This window comes from Homalodisca vitripennis, chromosome 4 (assembly GCF_021130785.1).
Source record: "Homalodisca vitripennis isolate AUS2020 chromosome 4, UT_GWSS_2.1, whole genome shotgun sequence".
Lineage (NCBI taxonomy): Eukaryota > Metazoa > Arthropoda > Insecta > Hemiptera > Cicadellidae > Homalodisca > Homalodisca vitripennis.
In genome coordinates this window covers 131723102-131739186 of record NC_060210.1, presented here as the reverse complement: position 1 = coordinate 131739186, position 16085 = coordinate 131723102, and the positions used below count along the sequence as shown (strand labels likewise).

The following is a 16085-nucleotide window of genomic DNA, read 5'->3' as shown; positions in this document are numbered from 1 at the left end:
GTTGTACGAGTGTGCCAATTTTAGTGTATGCGTTTATTTTTCGATTAAGTGACTGGAATTGTTTGCAAACTATCATCACATACTGAAGATGTATATATAGAAACATATTTAGTCTGTTCTATCATGTCGATGAAAAAATTTTCAGAAAGTATAGTAAAAATTATTATTTACAAATTTTAAACATAACTCGTATTAGTGTTGTGAAAAACTAAAACATTTTTAATGGGACCTGATTTTTTCTGCACCTGTAATAAATAATTTCTAGCATTAATTTTTTATCTAACGTAATTTGTGAAATTCACTCGTATTTCCTGTATTTTACTGAACCACAGCCACAATTAATTCATGTGTATGATTGCGTATACATGACTCACACTATAACACCCACTCGTATATACGTTTACATATGGAATTGAATAATTTCATGAGATGTATAGAATATTTATCTTTTTATTTTACAAGAGCCGTTTAATTTTTTAAATTTTAAAATTTTCTAAAACCAATCGTTTTTAGAACACTTTATGACTTTAAATATCTAATTGGGTGGTATACTAAACCAAAAATTTAAAAGTGCAAAATCAGGAATGAAAAATCATATTATCTGATACCACAAAATAGTATACCTAAATAGCAAACCCATATCTTTTATTATAATTTAAAGTGTTGAAAATAATATACAAATATAAAATGTAATTCTTTTAAATATTAATAATAAAGCAGCACAAAATATATGTTATTAAAGAATATAGTGTGAATGTTTCGTTCCTTATGAATAATATCTGAGGGAATTGCTCATTGCATTTAGTCTTAAAAGGACCTTTGCGTTTGTTTCCGGAGTGATAAGATTTCAGGATGAGAAAGGATGGTGGTAAGGACCGCTTCCTGTCGAGATCTCATGAGGAAGGATAGCACTAGGAGGCCATATTTTAGTCATATTGCTTTGGTTAGAAAGGGATGCTACCTGTTTTATAGTATCCTGGAGTAAAAACTGGTACGGGAAAGTACCCCCTCATACAGTAGCCCTTAACCCATTAGTGCCCAGTGCCCACTTTTGTGGGCGCTGCATTTTAAAATACGTCACAATACACTAAAAATTTATCGAGGGAAATTTGGTGCTGGAATATGTCTGGTTGGCCACTCTGCACTCACTAAAGCACCTGGTGTACTGTAGTTGGCAGTTGTTTACAAATGACAGCTCTGTTTTTGTTGTGTATTCTAACCTCAATGGATCAAAACAACTGGTAAGTAATACTATAATATTTCAAATACAATCTTATAAAATCATAATGTTATGTTTGCTTTTACATAGACTTAAACTAATATGTTTTTATAGTTTAGCCCTTAAATTCAAATAATTGTAAGAATAATTTGTAGTTAAAGTGAACTGCCCACTTTTGTTGGCAGTGGGCACAAGAGAGTAGGGGTATTTTTTCATCAATCTGCCAACATATGTTGGCACTGGGCATATATGCTGGTGGTGTTTTTATTATTATTTAATGGTATATAACATGAATCAAACTGGTAAAATTATGATTCAGTGGGTAGTAAAAATAGAGGCCTATGTAACTGTAAAAATGTGATTCATTTATTTTTTTTAATACGTAAAAACTAAGATTGATCAGTGGGTTTTTGAGTTCTTTGAATTCAAGACTATTGTTTTGCATGATAATAAATTTATGGTTGATATGTAATATTTTTGCTCCTTTACAGGTTAAACGTTGAAGAAGTCACTGCCTTATTCGATGAAGTCGACTTTCTGGAGGCTGATGTTTTTATTCAACCGCCTGAAAACCCTCTATTGAGTGATGATGATAGCGGTGACGATGGCGACACCGACTTCACTCACTTCACAGGAAATCAACTGCGTGGAGCCGCAGAGTTAAAGGCAAAACAGTTCACAAATGATGGTATTGTACAAGTAGATGTATGTACAGAACAAGACATAGTTGATAACAATCTAAGCGGCGAGTCTTCATTACCTATAACTGTAATTCCGAAAGCAACTGTGTCTACATTTAAATCGGTACAATCAGACTCTTTACAAAGACAATACATACCTACAGAACCAAGCACTTCTCAATATTTACAAGTGAACAATATAAATCAATCACAATACCTTCCATCTCAGTCGCTCCCAAGTTTGAAAAGAAAAATTAAAACAAAACCGAGTTCCCACAAGTCAAATGCAAGAAAAAAGACAAAAACAGATAAACAAAGAACATTCCTAATAAGCCTGAGAGGGAATTTGAAAGGCCTTTCGTGGCTCGAAAAAGATTTCACTCCAACAGAAATGTATGAAAAACTTTTAACTAATGAGATTATCGAACATGTTGTTGAGAGTACTAATATTTATGCCTTGCAAAGTGGTAATGAATCTTTTAATGTTTCAATAGAAGAAATGCGCATATTCATGGCAATATTGTTTCTGAGTGGATATTGTATTGTACCACGGAAGAGGATGTACTGGGAATTATCTCCGGACACTCATCATGACACTGTGTCAAAAGCTATGAGCAGAAACAAGTTTGAAGAGATTCTTCGATATTTTCATGTCTGTGATAATGCAAATTTAGATGTCTCAGATAAATTTGCCAAAATACGTCCTTTGTGGAATATGTTGAATGAACGATGGCTTCAAGCTTACCCTGGCGATGCAAATATAAGCATCGACGAATCAATGGTTCCATACTTTGGACGACATGCTGCTAAACAGCATATACACGGGAAACCTATACGGTTTGGGTACAAAGTTTGGTGTGTATGTACCCGCCTGGGGTATTTGATTCAGACTGAACCATACCAAGGTAAGAAAACAGGTAACACCATCCCTGAAATTGGAGTGGGTGGTTCAGTTGTAATAGATATCCTTAGTGAGCTGCCTCAAAACAAGACATACAGTATTTATATGGATAACTTTTTTACCTCTTTAAAACTACTAGATTATTTGTCAGAAAAGGGGCACGATGCTACAGGCACAATAAAGGCTAACCGAGTTGAAAATGCCCCACTCAAGGAAGCAACTGTTTCGAAAAAGGAATCACGAGGTTCATACGATCAACTTACTGAACAAAAAACAGGTATCACCTTGGTAAGGTATAATGACAACAATGTTGTAACTGTTGCTTCAACAAGATGTGGCGTACAGCCCATGGGTAAGGCCAAGAGATGGTGTCGTGTGGCAAAGCGTCAAGTTGATGTTCAACAGCCTGCCTGTATCATAAATTACAACACTTACATGGGTGGGGTTGATCAACTTGACCAGAATATATCAACCTATAGAATTGGCATTAGAAATCGGAAATGGTATTGGGCACTTCTAGCGTACCTTTTAAATGCTACAATGAATAATGCTTGGCAATTACACAGGCTCACCCCAAAAGGAAGAGAAGATCCCAAAGACCTACTGTCCTTTATAAGACATATTGTGCAGACATACTTCCAGAAATATACCCCACAACGTCAGAGAGCTTCCCGTGTGTCTGTCACTGGAAAAGAACGGGTTGAAGAAAGTGTGCGGGCTTTCCAACAGTCTTCATGTCCTGGAAACTAACCCGACACAAATACGATGTGGCCTCTGTAGAAAGAACACATGGAAAAAGTGTAAACAGTGTCTTGTTGGATGTCATATAAAATGCTTTGAAAACTTTCACTCCTGAACTTGACAACATGTATGTAAATAGTCCTGCCATTTGTAACATTTTTTAATTTTTCTTAATCCTTAATTGTTTTTATATATTTTGTAATAAAATAAACAGAATATATGATACAATTGTAGTGGTTATTTTACCTAACCTAAACCACTAACTCTGTATTTTTTAACAATTGCTTAATAACTTTGACCCTACCCATGTATGCCCAGTGCCCACATTTGTTGGCACCTCATAATATAGCATTTAAGTATATACTAATACACATATATTTGGTGTTTATAGGACTAATTTGTTACAATATTAAAGAAAAATCTAAATCTGAGAAAAAAAAGTTCCTGGGCACTAATGGGTTAAACTTAAGACAGCTCCACCCACTCCAACAATGAGCTTCTGCAGTAGACAGTAGACTTCTTGATTCATCGTATGTCCCAATATTTCGAGATTTGTGGTTTGTATTGTGCCACTCCTGGACATTCATGGAGTTGCCCAGATGAAAGTAACATTAGGTTTTTGCTGTCTAGTGTAGGTTCAACGGAAGACGAACCAGCCAAAAGAAATCTCTCCATGTGGAGAGAAATAATAAAAACATCACAAAATAAAAACATCAAGTTAAAAAAAAGTCAAATAAAATTTGAAAGGCCCTGTTTACGAACATTGAAGGACCAACATCAAAATATCTATGGACATTTATCTATAGAAAACAATATGTAATTACCTATTTTATTAAAACTCAATTCAATTACGAACCAAGGCCACTTCTCAATAATCGCTTGAATGCATAATACAACCTTCTCGTTCTAACATATTGTAAGCATTAAACACCCGACAATCGGAAAGACACACTTATAACTACCTAAATATACTATTTTATTAGAATTAATTACTTATTTATACTTTTGAAACAATATTGTCTCTGTATTGTAATGTAAGTCGTGTTACTGATGGAATGTAAACAGGACAGTCCTATTTAAATGGACAATTTCTAAAATAGCATTGTTCCAACAACTTAATTTAGAAAAATTTGAAATATCTATTTTATTCAATAATATTAAACACATAAAAAAACGCATCGTTTATTTATATATGATATAAGATTGGAATATATTTCACTGTTATCATGTTTTATGACCGTTGTATAAGAGACCTTTGTTAACAATAAATTCATTAGTAACAGTAGTAGGTGACCACACGTGTTGACTAAACAAACACGCAGATTGATGTCCTGGAATTCAACCCCGATAATTTATTTATTTAATCTGCACCAGAATACACTTCTCCGCCAAATCACAAATTCGTATTTGTTTCACTCTCAGTAATCCTTGCTTCGTACGAAAACAAATATTTATTTTGACGACCAATGTATGGTCTGCTAAAACATGGTATACAGAAAAAGGGCCTTTTTTATTGAAACAGTAAATTAAGATAAATAATTTAATTTAAGTTTCCAAAGATTATTTGTTTAATGAAATAATATTTCATAAAATTGTTAAAAATATAGTGTTTTAATAAAATAAAAAGATATTTTGTTACTAATTTAATACAATTTTACTAATGGAATATAATCTTAAGGGGTATAATGATAAGTGGGTAGTTTATCATTATACATCGATCATCATTATGACCCTTGTATTGAAATAAAAGTCGTTATGTTACTGATGGAATATGACCTTAACAAGACAGTCATTTCCTTTCTTCATTGTAATTTATTTAATAGCAATTTATTTAATCTCCTCCTTAGTAATGAGTCTCCAGTGTCTAAAAACTCTTTTAATATTACCCTTATTTATACAGGGTGTTCTGAAAAAAGGTGCCCATAAGTCAGGGCGTGATTCCTCACATCAAAATAAGAAAAAAAGGTCTAATTAACATAGGTCCGAAAATGCTTAGTTACCAAGTTATACAGGGTGAAAGATTTCGTCTGAATTTCAGTTCCCCTGCTGCAACGAAGCCCTACGGGTATTTGTTGGCTGTTAATTAAGATGTACAATTTAGCGTACTTTATGTAAAATGAACTGAAAAATTGAATAAAACCGTTTCCAGACCTGTAGCTACAGTAATTTTTAAGATATGTGACGAAATACGCGAAACTTGGTCCCGAAAAAACAAGTTACATTTAGGTTTGAAGCAGATTTACTATGTTAAATGTACAATAAACACAAAATATTTTTTTCACGGTACTTGTAGAAAATTTAATTTCGAAGAGAAAGATGTAAAATAAGTCTATAATAGACAAACGCAAACTTTAAAAAATAATCCTTAATTACATACAAAACGCATGAAAAATAGACAAAATCTGTTAAGCTCTCTACAAATGTAATATTGAAATTAAAACAGCTGTTTTATTAAAATATTTGATTTGAGAAACAAAATAATTTCTATTTAAAACATATGTTTTAACAATGTAACATTGTTTATAATAATTTAAATAAACATTACAAGCAGCTATTTTTCCATTGCTCATTAAGTGCGTGTGTTGATCTGTACTTTAAATACAAGTCAGTGCGAGTGCCGTTGAAGTTAATTTTTGATAGCTAATAATATCTTATTCATCATGGCAGGTAATATGAATATTATGTACACTAATGGTGAAATGGCAGACATGCATATGTACGGTCTCTTGCACATTGCAACAGTTGTCAGGCTAGACGACTCTATCAGGAACATTTTCCTCATAGACAGTTACCGACTCATAAAATGTTTTCTTCCATTCATAGAAGGCTAAGCGAGACGGGAACCTTTAAATCTGGAAAAAGTTGGTAGATCAGGACGACCACGTACAACGTGTACAGCTGAATTGGAGGAGGGCGTGTTGGAACGAAATAGAGAATCATCCTGGAAGAAGTACTAGAGAACTAGCCTTGGATTTCGGTGTTAGTAATTCAATTGTCTGGAAGATTTTACACTAGCAGCAGTTGCATTCTTATCACTATCAAAGGGTTCCAGGCTCTTTTGCCTCGAGATTACTTTCCTCGTGTTCAGCTATGCCAATGGCTTATCCAAAGGTGCAGAAAATCCACATTTTTTAAATTACATTATCTTTACTGATGAAGCAAAATTTTCAAGAATGGCTATTCTTAACACCCACAATACTCACATGTGGGCAATTGAAAATCCACGTGCTATTTCAGAGAACCGTCACCAATATCAGTTTTCTATAACACGTATGGGCTGCTATTCTGGGTGATAAAATTTTTATTAGTTTTTTACCTGATACGCTCAATGGTGAAAAATTATTTACATTTCTTGACGACTAAATCTGAATGAGTTACTCGAAGAGGCCCTATACCACGCAAAAAAATGGGTTCATTTGGGGGGGGGGGGTGGGGGGGGGGGGGGGTGGGGGGGGGGGGGGGTGGGGGGGGGGGGGGGTGGGGGGGGGGGGGGGTGGGGGGGGGGGGGGGTGGGGGGGACTCAAGTTAAAAAAGTTTGTTTTATTTGGATTTATTATCCATTGAGGAACAAAATACTATAAGGCTACACCCACTAAACTTTTCATTGCTGAATGAATTTTGTACTAGTACATCTTTTTTTCGAACAAGTAGGCCCCTAATTAATCCTTGAGTACCTTATTGTTACATCGAATCCCTTAGTGGATCATTTAGCGTACAACTAAGTTAACAGATGTCTCCCAAACATCCCTGCCTACAGTGAGCTGGGGCAGAGAGTATGATAACAATCTCCCGATGAAAAACGAGTTCTTTGCACGCTACAGAAGGAGCGTGTACAGGAGAAAGTTATCCCTGGATATTTCCCACCCATGAAGAACCTATGTTAATGACACATTTGTTTTAATCGATACCAAAAATTCAGCTGATAGAGGCAAAGCTATTTTTCCCTTTTTTTTAAAATCTAATAGATACCTCGTACGTGGAGTGGTAGGCACATATAAGTTTAAGTGTTCCTGAGCATCAAACCCTTCAAAGTTACATTGCGTAATGCTGGATTTAATGCAGTAGCTTTTCAGATAACGCATTTGAAGAGACGCTTAACGTAACACGATTAACGTTTCACGATTCAATAAACTTGTAAGTTTATAGAGAACGAAGCGGGGGCGGAAATCAATGTTAGTGAGCGAGGATGTTTACTCCACTAATGAGTTTCCATTGTAATATTCATGTGCACTGGCACGTTTCAATCTGTTCTATTTATTCAGTTTTTTCAGATAATTTAATATGGGTTTGCCTTCACATATTGACACATTGTCAAACTCTCTTTTCCAGGTAAAATTACACTGAGAAATTTTCATTAAATTTAAATTCGAATACAATGTTTACTTAGTTATTTAGATTGATAAAAGCATTGCATAAAACTGTAACTAATATATAACACCCATTTAAGCTCCTGTAGGGTAAAAAAACTAACTCCCTATAACCGCTGCAGAACTAGTTGTCTCACTTGCCTACTAATTCCAAATAAATATAAACGCCCGCTACTTGAAACATTAGGAGATATTAACATGTTGTACTTTGATGGTTCTCAGCCAAATAATAACCGAATTATTGATTATATGGAACTGTTGGAATCTTGGTATATTTACTTTATTATTTTCGTTTATAAAACAATTATGGTCCTTAACATGTCACTTAACGTTCTTTAAAAATTATTCAAAACGTGTTCTATCACCTTTTATGGGAAGCATAAGCTCTTACTTTAAACGCCTATCAACTCTTCTTTACTTATTATTTAAGTTAAACTAGTAATAAATGTCACCGGTTGTCAAAGTTTAAACGGTTTTATCTCGATTCCACATAATAATTCCGCTTTTAATAAAAATTCTGATTTTAGATGGAAATAATTACGCTCAATTTGTTTCGTAATATTCAAGCTTATATTAGTTATATTAGGTGTGGTAGAAAAGTTATTTATTATCTGCATACTTAAACAATTTAATTATAGAATTATTCTAGGTTCCTTTCTCCCGTCATGCTTTATATTAAAACAGAATTGTTAATGCTATTGAACACTAAATGTTATTTATTTTAAATAAACGAATAATGAGTTCATTAGTCGTTTGTGGAGTAACATACCCAACATGTCTTAGGTTTGTTGTTAAAATTAACTATACAGGATAATGTATGAAAAACTCCACAATTTCCAGGATATTTGTCAACTTTCCGTGATTCAATGAGTAACGCTACCACTTTGTAAAATTTAACGTTGCCATATTCCCGGAAATAAATCCTTACACTTACAAACAGACCATCGGCTAAAAGTTATTAAAAAATAATATAAATTGTTTTGTATTTTTATGAATATTTCATAACTATCTAAACATACAATTTTTAATAACAAATAAATATGTTCAACAAGGATACTCAACACTTATTTTATCAAAGTGTGTATGCAATTAAATTTTCTAAATAAATTGAAATAAATTTAATTAAAGTTGAAGAGCGATAAGTATAGATGAATTTCACAAATGACTTTAGTTTTGAAAACGAATAATATAAATATATTTATTAGCATGAATTACATTAAATTCACTACTAACAATAATTATAATTTCCCATCTTAACTTTTTTTTAAATATCGGGTTACATTATCACCTTTGAAAAAAAATTACAATATGAAAACTTACTTCATAAATTGATAGGTTTTTATGTTCGTTCGATAAGTCATTATGAATTGGAGTAAATAATTGAAGCTTACATGTGTATACGTTTACTGATTTTTACCTGGAAGTTGTACCGTTATTTAGTTATTAGCATTCTATATAATTAATATATTTTCGCAACCCTGTTACTCGTTAAGTGTTAGAATTATTTTCCTCTGATGTTCTTCAAACTAAATTCTTGGTGGAATAACCTAATTGGCACGCGTTGCAATTTTTTCCCTCATGAACTTTGTAGCTGAAGATCTTGCTGCCGAGCAACTCTTCGTACGTCTTGTCCGTAAGGAAAGTTTACATTTTCATAAATTAGCCCTTTCACGCGAGACATCTATTTTAAATGTAATAAAAAGTAAATTTGAAAATAGTAAAGTAACTTACCTATGACGATATTTTATTTGCCATATTAATAAAAATATAATTTGTGGTCATGTCACTCTAACAAAACCACGTTGTCGCGATTATAAGTTGTCTCGATAATTGACTATTGCCGTCGCGATTTTGTTTTAGGCGAGATCAAGTTTTATTTCAACTTCAAGTACATCCAGTATTCATGTTCTAGACTTCTAGTCTTCTAATCTCCCTTTTTAGGTCTACAGCTGAAGTGTCGAGCTAAGATGGTGACGCCGCGGTGTGTGAGTCGACATTAACGTGAAGGGAAGTCAATTTTATTACATGATTAAGTTTGTAGGCAAAATTCCATAGAACGTTGGAACCACCCAGGCCTACTCCTCAAGATATCATTTTAGTTTATTACTCTATTTTGGCAGCAACGTGGCAAGTCATTATTAATTTTAACATGTAAAAGTGGTGATTGTACGTTTTATCTGTCACTATTAAACTTATAAGTAACCTTTTCAATACCGAATGTTTATTAAAATAACCTCAGAGATCTCCAACCCCATGTTAAGAGCTCCCAGATAAATTATACTGTGAAACACAATAAATACATTTGCTTAAAAAATAAACTATACAAATACTGAAAGAATAATAGAATATGCAATAAAGTTAACATCTCCTAGCTGTTCAACCTATAATAAGGCAAGGAATGTTCAGTCCATTATTTCTATCAGCAACAATAATCATATATTGATATTATAGACAGAAACATAAATATTCATAGCAGTATGAATAGAAGCATGGAAAAGAAATGGAAATTACAGATTCAAAGGCTGCTGGTGCCCAAAGAATTTACATATTTTAGTTAACACGACTCGCACGTTTGATAGCTGAACGTATTAACCAACCCTCCGTGAGTCTGTAGCTCTAGGAGTAATCTTGTTCATTTAGCAAAGTTTATATGGCTTCTCGGAGAACCCTACTTAGTCGAGATTCCTTAAGTATCTTAGATGGGAGGCCTAAACTCATTACTAATTCCGCGCTTTAAGACAACCATGTTAGGCGCCAAACCGACTCCAGAAATCCAGCAGAGACCCAAGAAATGCGAGAAATGACTATACCTGGGATCCAGAAATAAGATAATCTTTATATCGCATATACATGAGCATAGATATTTCTAACCTGTTACTTTATAACGGTTGAATACTAATGCCAGTAAAGTAATAAGAACATATTTTGAAATTCATAAATTTTCAGTTTTTGCAAACTTATACACTAAGAAACAAGAGCTATGATGGTATGGTACGTGACGTCCGATGATTATGCTTGAGGTTTAGACAGGAAAAATGTCAGTATAAAAGGTTCAGGTTACGGTGTACTGAGAGAATCTAATTAATAGTGAACTTGGAACTCAGTGTCAAATAATCAGTGAGTCTATAGGGGTGCACTGATTTTGGAAATAAAGGTGAATTCTGGAACTAAATACAGAACCGTCATTATGGAGTCAAATTTATACCCAACATTGTTTATAGAGTCAAGAACATTTTAAAGATATCGCCGGCGTTAGGGAGGTTGGTAATCTCGACAAATGTAAAGTGAGTAGAGATTCTCCTCGTCTATATGTAATCATTATATTAATATTCAACTGTATACATAAATACTGAACTATTCGTTTTTAACAAACTACTTTCAAACTCGCAAGTTTCTCAGATGATGTGGATGAGAAAGAAAAGTTTTTGTCATGTTGATCAAGATTTTTCTATGTTTATAATAACAGCACCAGTTTACGTTTAATCGCAGAGAAATGACGAGTACCTCTCCCCCTATCGGTACACCCTTTTGCAATTACTATCTAATAACAAATTATCTTTTAGAGTTGGATTTAATAGAACTAAATGTCTGACATGAGAAAAATATAGAACAATATTCTGTTGCTGCCTTGTCAACACCGAAAGTAAACAATGCCGGCATTTTTTTTGTAAATTTTCCATTAATACAAATAAAAATTAAAATATACTCAAATAGTGGAGAGGTGGGAATTATCGCTCTTTTAAATAAGGTTGTACCTAGTAATAATTATTAAGAGTTTATTAGGTTATCTAAAGTTGTTTTTTATAATCTAATACTAGACTGCCTCAGTACCAAAAACGTACATCAGCCTCCGTTCAAACTGGATAATCGAAGTTGTTTGTTATCAACTTCACTATTATTTTGTTAGTTGTTTAACTATCACTGTCCAATGATAAATAAACGATCTGAGTGTTCAATTTGGCTATCTCTAAAGATGTCTTCAGGGATCTTGGTCTCGTTAATACAGTCATTTTTCATTTCATTCGTGCAATATAATAATAAAATTACATTAAAAAAATTATGGTTGCCTGTAAAGTCGGTTTTACGGGCGAAGATTTTACGTGACAACGTCTTTTTCTCGGTAGAATATTTATTGATATGAATATTATTAAATTGCACAATAGGAACAAGGAATTGAATGAAAATAAGAATTGCACAAATTTTAACTATAGAAATATATTTTGTTTACTAAAAACATTGTACATAATTTGAAATTAATTAAAATTTGTTATTGTAAATGGTAAAGTTGAATAAAACATTTACTAAAATTGGAATTTGAAATTCTTGCTAAACACAGTTAAATTCTAACTCCGCGCGTGGTGATTGGTCGGTTTAGTTCGTTTGTTTGGCCGCACTGTTATGACAGGTTAGAGGTTATAATTTGTTATTTTAAATGTTTGACTAGCAATACGCGCTGTTTATTCTCAATCGACTGAATTACGATTGATTGCAGAGTGATTTAAACTAATAATTTACTTAACACTATCAACATTTGTCAATAGTATGACATAACCTATAAACTCAGTTTCTCAACTTTTGTGTCAATCTAACAATTAATCAATCAATCATAGTTTACGATAATGAAATATCAGTGTACAATTATTTACCTTTATTGTTGTAGTTGTTGTAAATGACGAATCTAAGCACTCCACATTTTCACGAATAAACATAGTTATCTGCTTTATCCCGTGCGGCGGGACCCACAGTTATCTGCTTTATCCCGTGCGGATCCCGTGCGGCGGACCCACTGGACGGGCATCGTAACGTTACCGGGCGTTACACTTTTTCATGAGTGACTCCGAGCCGCAACCTAATTTAAGACGTTGTCACGTCAATACAATAACACTATTGATTAACAGTACAAAACAATATAATGACACAATAACGTACAATGCAATTAATTACATTACAACAGCGTAACAAAATACCATTTACTATGTTCCTTGCTTTTTCTTAAAAAACAATAAATCCACTCATAATAGTAAACACAGATAATTATTATTTACATTTCATTAAGCAAGTTTAATAAATAATCACTTATACTCTTATGTATATGCACAACAGAAATACTTAAGCCAGTTACTGAATAAAAATAAGTTATTCAATAATCTAATACCACTGCCGAAACGCCAGCAAACGATAACAGTAAGGGAATGACGTATTCTTTCACTAACCGCTTGCTTCTGGATATTAGTATCCAACAGAAAAGCGTTACCCAAATAACAGTTTTCCAGTAATAACCTAATACTGCGATAACAGGTAAAACGTAATATTAGTGTTATCTATCCTAATACGTTATTTAATGGCCATCTCTATGCACACAGTGTGTCAGAAACTTTGTTTGCCACATGTAACCGATAACAGTTGCTAACTATTGGAACCGAACTTAATTAATTATGTGTAGGGGCTTTTGTTGTCTGCAACTGCCATGCAACTCGGATGATTACAAGTTACTATTGTGAATAGTTCTACAAGTGTCTAGAAACGGACATAGTAGTGAGTAGACCAAACTTGAGAGTTCACTGTGGCGTAGGTCTGAATATGATGTTTGAGACTCCAGATTAAAAATTTTGTCAATACAAGCATCCCATATGTGTCTGTGAGCGCCTTTTGCTTAGGATCGGCCGTATGGGGTGAGTCTTATAAAGTTTTATAATTGGGTGTTACGTGCAGATTTACTTAAGATTATTTTGTTTTAAATTCAGAATCAGTTGAAACCACGGAGAACATAGAAATCTCTCAGTAACATTGTTCACAGCGCCATCCAACGGCCAGACGTCAAACTATCTTTTTCTGGAGGTAGCGCGTCATTAGCGAATTATGTTGACCTTTGGTTGAAAAAGTTATTTGGATAAATTGTCCAAACATGTTACTTAATAGTTTATTTTTATTCCTCTATTACCCTTTTTTTAACTATAAGTAAAATTGTATTACACAAATAAAATTAATTCAGATTTAATCTTAAAATATGGGTGGGAGTGCCAATGGCCGAGCGGTCTAAAGACGTCAGACAGACTTTGGATCTGTTAGGAGATGAGGTTCAAATCCTGTCTGTGACGGTAGTACTTTCTATCAGTGCCATTGTGATATTGACCTTGTACTATATCGATTCTCTCCCTTAATCTGTTTGATAAGATCCTCCTACAGACTAGTGACCAATAAGGACGAGCATAAATAGGTTTAAAAGGCGATCGCCCTATCCTTAAAACACCAGTAACGTTGTATAAGGAACGCAGGTCACAAAGCACGTAAATAAAATGGGTGAAATACTTTTACAATTATATGAAATATTCTGTATTTATAACCCTCCAAAGATTAGACATAGAGCAGAGTAACAATAAGTTCAACTGCTAGAACTAATCTAAATAACGCTCGGTTCGGAACTGGCGACAGGAACCTACGAGATAAGGATTTCAGTAAAGCAGGTGAGATAAAAACTCATATTTAGACAGACAATAATAATAAATGGTTACTTGAGAAACCTTTGTATTTAGGATACCGCTTGGAGATAGCTGTATATAGACGCTGGCGAAGCCTGTACATTTACTATACAATGTCAAGGCTGGTTAGGCATGATTTCCGGTGTTATTGTAACTAGATGAGTCGTAGTTATGCTAACGCAGAAAAAGGTTGGTATATTGTGTTAGAACGTATTCCCTGATAATTTTATCCTTTGTTTATTGAAGCAATATATTTTGCCTAACAACAATTTTGTTTTCATAATTTAACAAAGTTATATCCTTGAATTGCAATGACCTCAAGTTCAATGTGTAAATGTAGTTAAGAATGTTATGATTTATTGTTCAGACTATTATATAAAAATAATAAGATACTAAATATAAGTTTACGTCTAATGTAACACGCTGTGCTTACACAATGCTTCCGATTAGTCTTGCTGTTGTTTATGTCTAATGTAACACGCTGTGTTACATCTACTTTCCATCAGTCTGTATTCAGACTTACATTAGTGTGTACCCAACAGCAATGTGGGATTACAGCTCACACAAGACTTGCGAATTAGTCTTTCTGTCGTACACGTCTAATGTAGAAAACTGTTTCATGTTTTGCATTACTTTTTTATGAAACATTCTCGTTTATTTATTTATCAATATAATGCTTAAATATTTTACAATAAATAATGGAACATTTGTATTAATAAAATGGTTGGATGAGAACGCCTTCTGTACAGCAGTGAGGTTGGAACATTCATGTTTACATTTCCACTCAATATAAGCCGAACTGAGAGATCTCCATGCTTGATAATTTTCATGAATATTTCCTTTCACCCAAGTACTCATCAATCTTTCAGTACGTACAAACATTTCTAAAAATTAATTATGTAAATAGGTAAATACATATTTTAAATAGAACAAGTTAAAGTTAACATTCATGAGTGCTTAGATCTTGAGTTCAGTTACTATTTAGAGGGGTGTTATTCTTTTTTCGCCAAGGCAAAAAAAAACCTTGAAACCAAAAAAAACCTTGTCGAATGCATTGATTTGTATCGTATTAATAATGTACAAAAGGGCGAATTTATGGCCTTAAGGCTCTTGCTTACAATTAAACCTAATACAATTATACTTATTAACCCAAATAAACTACTTAATTTTAAAATTTTAAAAATTATACAATAAAGATCTATTTAAGAATTTAATACAAATAACTCATTCATAGACACATTCATTAGCACTCCATCCGTCCTCCAAGACCTACCCCACCTAACTCATCGCTGACATCGTTTCTACCAATTGAGCTTTCAGTAAGGCTGCAAACCGGTTTCGACTCCCTACTAACTTAATATCGTTAGGAAGAGAATTCCATGCTCGGCAAGGAGTAGCGACAAATGATGAGGTTCAGGTAAGTTGAGGTTCAGTGGCGAGGAATAAAAGAAGTATTGAATTACGTAAAGTTAAAACTAAAAGAGGTCCCAGGATAGAACCTTGCGGCACACCACAAGTAAGCATCCTGTAGTCAAATACTTTGTCAGCCACACTCACACACTGCCGCCGATTCGAGAGATAATATTTAATCCAGGTAATTCTAACCTCGGAAAATCCTAAATCGCACAGCTTTCTTAACAACAAAGCGATTATAACGCAATAGAATGCCTAAGAGAAATCAAACAGTGCACTGACTTC

The 16085-nt window shown here is 33.6% G+C and overlaps 1 protein-coding gene across 1 annotated transcript; it reads left to right on the top strand.

The window, feature by feature from the left end:
• The first annotated feature begins 1224 nt into the window (after window positions 1–1224).
• LOC124361194 (piggyBac transposable element-derived protein 3-like) lies at window positions 1225–3550 on the top strand. The gene is made up of 2 exons (XM_046815234.1): window positions 1225–1241; window positions 1711–3550. The coding sequence occupies exons 1-2, from the start codon at window positions 1225–1227 to the stop codon at window positions 3548–3550; spliced, it is 1857 nt and encodes a 618-aa protein (XP_046671190.1).
• Window positions 3551–16085: the final 12535 nt, after the last annotated feature.